Source organism: Agrilus planipennis, unplaced genomic scaffold, assembly GCF_000699045.2.
Source record: "Agrilus planipennis isolate EAB-ADULT unplaced genomic scaffold, Apla_2.0 scaffold162, whole genome shotgun sequence".
NCBI classification, from domain to species: Eukaryota; Metazoa; Arthropoda; class Insecta; order Coleoptera; family Buprestidae; genus Agrilus; species Agrilus planipennis.
The window spans coordinates 143,858-150,890 of record NW_020438904.1 but is presented as its reverse complement, the minus strand read 5'-3'; the positions used below and the strand labels follow the sequence as shown (position 1 = coordinate 150,890).

Genomic DNA, 7,033 nt, shown 5'->3' with positions numbered 1-7,033 from the left:
TCTGTTTGACTAATTAGTTAATAGTAATTAATTTTCTAAATGACAGCTTATGATTAGCCTAAATTTTTTTAAAACCGTAACCCAACCCTATCCTAACCTAATCTAATAAAAATTATTTACAAAAATCTATGTATTTGCTGGTTAAAATAAATAAATAAATAAATATTGTTTGAACATATACAAGCTGCGCAAAATAAGTTTCAGAGAAATTGAAGAGGCGCTTCAGCGATGCAATTCCACCTTTTTCAGTGGCTATTCCATTTATTCAAAACAATTGAAAAGAAATTTTACGAACATCAATAAGTTATTGTCAAATTACTATAAACTATGTTTCTACGTACAGTGATTTACAAATAACAATTAATAAGTAAAGCAAAAGACTAGTGAGCCTATTGAAAATTCGCGGTGTAACCGTTGGCTCGTTGGCTGTAAGTATTGCGCGCGCGGTTAGTTGCATGTATATATTGGTATAATACGCTAAAAGCTGTTGTATCTTTGTATGTAAAACCATGACCAGATTCCAGATAGAAAATGTACAAGTGAATTGGTATATCGGTGTTACGTTAGTTCGGTTGTTTGTGATTCACCAATTAATTAAAATTTTTAGTTTGTANTTTTTTTTGAGCTTTTACCGGATAACACAACGATTAATTCGGAAGTCTACTGTCATCAGCTGGACAAACTGAATGATGCACCTCAACAGAAAAGGTTTTGTGATTCACCAATTAATTAAAATTTTTAGTTTGTAAATATTAATCAAAAACGTTTGAAAAAAGTAATCACAACCCAGTTAATTTAATAAAATAAATATGTGGTACCTAACACAGTGAATTTAGGAAAATTCAAAGAACCTTAATTTACCATCTCGACAAGGTATATCTGTCGGATCGTTTTACTTTCATGGTATTTTAAGATCATTGATGAAATTCTGCAATATTGTTTGATTTAACGTAGATTATTAAATAATGAATGACAATTACAAATATTTAAATTAAAAAACGAATGGGTACTTATAACTGATGAAAAATATTGTTCAGTGGTTCAATTTATTGTGTCCTTCATAAGCGGATGATCTGTTTCAGATTATTGCGAACTTATTAAAATGGTTTCGACAAGGCAAATGTCAGTAATTAGCAATAATGGAAATGAATGCATAGGACAATCAACTTCTGGATATGTTAGTTCTTCAAGAGCTTCTCGAAATAGTGCATCACACAGCAGTTGTAGCAACTCTGATGGGGGTCCTTCTACAAGTAGTGGTAAAGTCGTGTCTTCACAAAGTGTAAATCTTCTTGATTTGCCTCAAGAAGTTATTGAGAAGATTTTGGGATATATTTCGTTTAAAAATATTTGCCAATTAAGATTCGTAAGTATGTTACTTTTAGTTTAATATTAAGTGTATTTCATTTACTTATCATCATTAATTGTATATAATTAAAAGCAAGCATAGGTATTTATTTTATGCATTTAATGAAAACTTTTCTACTTTAAGTAATCAAAACATTTTATATATTTTTTTAGGTATTTTTGAATAGTGAATTGAATTTATGTTGATTTGCAAATAAATTTAGATATTTTTTAGCTTACAGAATAATCCAAAACTATATGCTAATGTTTCCTGAATATTGAAAACATTTATTGAGTACAATACAAAGTAGCACTCACTACTTTTCCCTCAAGAGTGAAAAAAGAAAATAATATTAATAGTAAACAAATAATTTGAAGCTTAAATACCTAAAGTAATACAGTATTCTTGAAAATACCATGTACCTACCTATGAATTAGTTTTTAACTTTATTCTTAAAGTACATAATTATGTATAGGTATGTCGTGCAATGGACCGAACATGTGGTCATGTGTTGAATTCAACATTCCAACGATTGCAAACTCAGATGTTACAGCGTTTTCAAAACATTAAGGCAAAAATGCCTCGTAGAGAGTCGGCAAGAAGAAATCACCATTTGGCATGTGAAAGTGACATAATTGAAACACTGCATATGCGATTAACGTTACTCCAAATGGCATTTGGAAAACATATTGAAAGAAAACACTGTTGCTTTTTTCCTGGGGAAATACTCGACGAAGTGTACAACATTTTACATTACATAAAGATTACACCGAAATTGGCTCGACCTTACAAAGTTACCGACGAACTATTTGATCTTTCTACAATGGCTATGGAATACTTCAAGGAGAAAATTGAACCAGATTTACCAGAAATTGCCTATTTTGGAACGGACTTTTTAGATTTTACAAGCACGTTTTCTTGTAAGTATCAATGGTTTTTATTTTGTTTATTATTATTTTCAATGATGATAATGATACTTATTAAAATTGTTTTAAAAGAATGTTTTATTACTTGATATTTTTGAAAGACCATAAAACTGATGTCATTCGTTAATTTTTTAGCAACCAGTACAGGTAAATATTTGCCACTGGACTCTTCCCCATTGGGTCCAGAAGAACCGAAAGAATCAGACCAAGTACCTAATGTTCTTGGCCCAGAAGATCTGGTCGAGCCAATGCCGCAATCGAATATGGTATTACGAAAACGTATACGTAAAATTAAGCAGGGCATGAAACGATACAGCAGCCAGCTGACTTTGCTCAAACAAGATCTCAAATCGTGTAAACGAAAAACTGCCGAACAGCAAAATCAAATTTCGGAACAGCAAAAGCAACTGGCCGAACAACAAAAACAAACCCTTGAATATGCAGCCCGCTTAGACGAGTATGACAAAAAGAATGAGGAAATATCACGCAAGTTCAGTACATTATTACAGGAGTTGAATAAGTGTAAGACAGAGTTACAATATTGGAGGTCCAAGTCGCCAGCTGCGCTTCCTTTTTGCACCGGTTGCGGTACCGTCATAACACCCCCAGCTGAAGAAATTCAGGCGTTAGTGAATCAAGGCGTAATGCCTGAAGGTTTAGGACTGCAACCGTTACAATCGAGCGATTTAGTGCCTATGGCCAGTTGCAGCGTCTTAACTTTAACCGAAGGGGAAGAACGAACAGATGAAAAAAGATTAAACGACTTGGATCTTAACTTCGAATCGCCTCTTAGTCCAATATCGGCCGTGAAGGGTACGAAGCGGAAATTAAATAAAACAAAAGAGACACCTTCTCTTCCTTGTGCTTCTACGTCATCTTCATCTGGCTCGTCGACAGTGAAGAATAGTGCAGCGCCAAATGCAAAACGAGCTCGGCATGGTCCCGGTTTTCGCGGTAAACGCGCTAAAATCTGAAACGGTAGGGTTGATAGTAAGTCATTGTCACCATTCAATTCTTTGTCTTTTCTTTTTGTATTTATAGAATTAGTTATTTTGCGAAGTAGTCTAACGTGTTGTACTACTAACTATCATATATGGTATGTCAGTGTTGGTTAGTTGTTTGTTCATTTTTATGGGAGGGAAAGCGCTACACAGGACTGGTGATTGATTTCCACGCAGTAGATAAAGAAGGCCAATCGCTGTAATCGTAACTTTGACATAAATTTCACTTGTTTATTAGAATTCAATGGAAGCAATTCAATGTTTAAGTTTGGACTTACGTTGTTATAGAGAGATGACTTGTTTATAGCTACTAAAAATTGTTTCGAATGACATGCTTCTTTCTTGAACTAAGTACTAATTGTTTGACCATTTACTGATTTTAATGAAGCATTGCCTTATTATAACACTACCACTAAAAGTGCAGTATAAATTTAATTCCATAAAACTCAACAAAAGTAGGTTACTTCTGATTTTCTATACATGAATATATCATTATTCTGATATTCGATTTTTTGTAAAATATGTGGTTTTGGATATATTTTAAATTAATTGTGAAACGGTTGAGGCCATCTTTCTCATTATAACAGTCTACCTTTCTAAGATACTATTTTACTTTCTTTAACGTCCGGTACTCAAATAGACCGTACAATTAATAATAATTATTTATAGCTTACGTAAGCTTAAAAATCACCTTAATAATGTAGTGCAGTACTGAACGTAGAAACGTATTAAATTTGACACGGACACAAACATTTCCAAGAGTCAAATTTTTCTATACTTAAATTTTCTATAATTAAGAAAATCGTATTTACAAAAATAAAAATTCACTTGAACGTTGTGCTGTAAATTTAAAATTTTTTCAAAGAGGTTAAGTTTTATTTTAATGGGTTAATACTTATGTATATTGATTTACAGAAATCGTACTTTTATTTTACAATAGTTTGAGTTTTCCGTGATGTGTGAATGTTTAATTTTTTAGTAAAACATCTTCAACTAAAATATTTTTTTTAATGACAAAGCAGAAAAAATTGTCTCATGGAATAGATACTCGTGCATTACAATGAGCATGTAGATTGAAGTGCTTTTGCTGTACAAACTACTAATGGCTAATTTAGCGCGTTGTGCTTGATTTATGTCCCATATTGGAATGTTTATATGTCTCATTTTGAGAATTTTCACTGTAGTTGTTCCGTTTTTTACTTACCTAGCTGCTACTATCAAATGGTTATAGACTAACATGCTTATCTCACAAAGAAATGGGCTCGTGATGTGAAGTTCACTAATAAGAAACGTTTTAAGTTGATTTGATTTGAGTATAAAGAATAACAAAATGTTTGTCATTACATTTAAATTATCGTTTCTTATTGGAAACCTAGACTTTTAAGTAAAGAACAATTTTTGTGGGGTTCCTTTTATTTTTTAGCCTTTTACTGTATGTGACAGCTTTGCATTGATCGTTTTTAAAGAAATTTATAGATTAACTGGCTTTAACAATAATTTTGTCATTGTAGTTTTTTAAAATTATATGTAGTATAGTTTACAATCGTTAAAATTCCGTTTTGAATGAACTTAATTGCCTAATGTTTAGTTTGCATCGTTATTTGAGTCTCAAAAAAGTACCAAAATCGAATAATTATTTAGGCTAATTCTAGTGCTACCAACTTAAGTCATTGTTTAATCAGGTATTCTTATATAAATGTTGTTTTCAAGTAAGAACAATAATTTAATTACGTTAATCAGTGTCAATGTAGCCATAATTTCAAACCCTTCACCACTTGATATTTTAAATTTACCGATATTTTTACCAAATATATTTCCCTTAAACGAAAAAGTATGACATTCGTTTCAATATATTAGTTATCAATTAAGATTGCAGAATTATATAAATTTTATTTTCTGTTTACATAAATTAAATTAATTTTATTTAGAAATAGTAATTCAGTAAAATTTATAATCATATGAAAATCTTTCAACTTTATACTATATTAAAATTAGAGAAACGTTTTAATTGAATTGAAAACTACATATCAAAGATAAAGAAAACAAAACTTTTATGTCATGATCTGTTGCTCTTACAGCTGATAATTTAGTATTTTTCCTTTAGAACTATAAAATAGCTGAACACATGCTAATAGGAATTAAACCGTTCTAAGCACAATTTGTTGTAAGTAATAATATTGACCAATGCATTGGATGTTTTCTGTAACTTTAAATTAATCTGATATAGAGGCTTTTGTTTGCACTTGATCTCATTTTGATTTGATAGTTTGAATATTTATCTTTTTAATATACATAAATATTTTCTTTTATGAACTTGTGCCTAACTAATGATGTTTTAATATTATTTTTGNAAATTATCGTTTCTTATTGGAAACCTAGACTTTTAAGTAAAGAACAATTTTTGTGGGGTTCCTTTTATTTTTTAGCCTTTTACTGTATGTGACAGCTTTGCATTGATCGTTTTTAAAGAAATTTATAGATTAACTGGCTTTAACAATAATTTTGTCATTGTAGTTTTTTAAAATTATATGTAGTATAGTTTACAATCGTTAAAATTCCGTTTTGAATGAACTTAATTGCCTAATGTTTAGTTTGCATCGTTATTTGAGTCTCAAAAAAGTACCAAAATCGAATAATTATTTAGGCTAATTCTAGTGCTACCAACTTAAGTCATTGTTTAATCAGGTATTCTTATATAAATGTTGTTTTCAAGTAAGAACAATAATTTAATTACGTTAATCAGTGTCAATGTAGCCATAATTTCAAACCCTTCACCACTTGATATTTTAAATTTACCGATATTTTTACCAAATATATTTCCCTTAAACGAAAAAGTATGACATTCGTTTCAATATATTAGTTATCAATTAAGATTGCAGAATTATATAAATTTTATTTTCTGTTTACATAAATTAAATTAATTTTATTTAGAAATAGTAATTCAGTAAAATTTATAATCATATGAAAATCTTTCAACTTTATACTATATTAAAATTAGAGAAACGTTTTAATTGAATTGAAAACTACATATCAAAGATAAAGAAAACAAAACTTTTATGTCATGATCTGTTGCTCTTACAGCTGATAATTTAGTATTTTTCCTTTAGAACTATAAAATAGCTGAACACATGCTAATAGGAATTAAACCGTTCTAAGCACAATTTGTTGTAAGTAATAATATTGACCAATGCATTGGATGTTTTCTGTAACTTTAAATTAATCTGATATAGAGGCTTTTGTTTGCACTTGATCTCATTTTGATTTGATAGTTTGAATATTTATCTTTTTAATATACATAAATATTTTCTTTTATGAACTTGTGCCTAACTAATGATGTTTTAATATTATTTTTGTTTGTTTTTGTTAGATTAATATTAAATGTGATGATTAAATTGGAAACACCTTATTTAATCAAAACAAAAAAAAGTTTAAAGTAAAAACAGAAATGAGGATGTGAAAATAGAATATATACATGTGTAACATGTTTAAAATATCTCTACAAAAACATTAACTCCACACAGTTAACTTTTATGATTTGGATGTAAATGAAGTGCAGAAAGTGTTATTTTTTCAAGTATATAACTAAATAGATTATTATTAGTATGTATTTAAAACTTAAAGTAACGACAAATTACAATTAGTAGATTAGTAGCCAGAGTGTTTGTAAATATTTACGATATTCATATATAATATTTATTTTAATAAGCCAGTTAGTTCAATTCTTGATGTTTATTTAGTAAAATTTTAATTTATGTAAC

The 7,033-nt window shown here is 29.3% G+C and overlaps 1 protein-coding gene across 3 annotated transcripts; it reads left to right on the top strand.

The window, feature by feature from the left end:
* The first annotated feature begins 329 nt into the window (after nucleotides 1–329).
* LOC108739662 (F-box only protein 28) lies at nucleotides 330–4,131 on the top strand. 3 transcript variants are annotated; one of them, XM_018473668.2, is made up of 5 exons: nucleotides 717–873; nucleotides 1,083–1,366; nucleotides 1,824–2,268; nucleotides 2,410–3,252; nucleotides 3,316–4,131. In XM_018473668.2, the coding sequence occupies exons 2-4, from the start codon at nucleotides 1,103–1,105 to the stop codon at nucleotides 3,246–3,248; spliced, it is 1,548 nt and encodes a 515-aa protein (XP_018329170.1). In that variant the 5' UTR covers nucleotides 717–873; nucleotides 1,083–1,102; the 3' UTR covers nucleotides 3,249–3,252; nucleotides 3,316–4,131. The 3 variants fall into 3 exon arrangements, with proteins under 3 accessions (XP_018329169.1, XP_018329170.1, XP_018329168.1); XM_018473667.2 differs by lacking the exon at nucleotides 717–873 and adding an exon at nucleotides 330–428 and having other exon boundaries at nucleotides 2,410–4,131; XM_018473666.2 differs by having other exon boundaries at nucleotides 2,410–4,131.
* Nucleotides 4,132–7,033: the final 2,902 nt, after the last annotated feature.

Excerpts from the sequence above, each read along its gene's own strand:
- LOC108739662 (XM_018473667.2), top strand. The coding sequence starts at position 1,103 with ATGGTTTCGACAAGGCAAATGTCAGTAATTAGCAATAATGGAAATGAA. Across the intron at positions 1,367-1,823 it reads ATATTTGCCAATTAAGATTC|GTATGTCGTGCAATGGACCG; the intron begins GTAAGTATGTTA and ends AATTATGTATAG. Across the intron at positions 2,269-2,409 it reads TTTTACAAGCACGTTTTCTT|CAACCAGTACAGGTAAATAT; the intron begins GTAAGTATCAAT and ends TTAATTTTTTAG.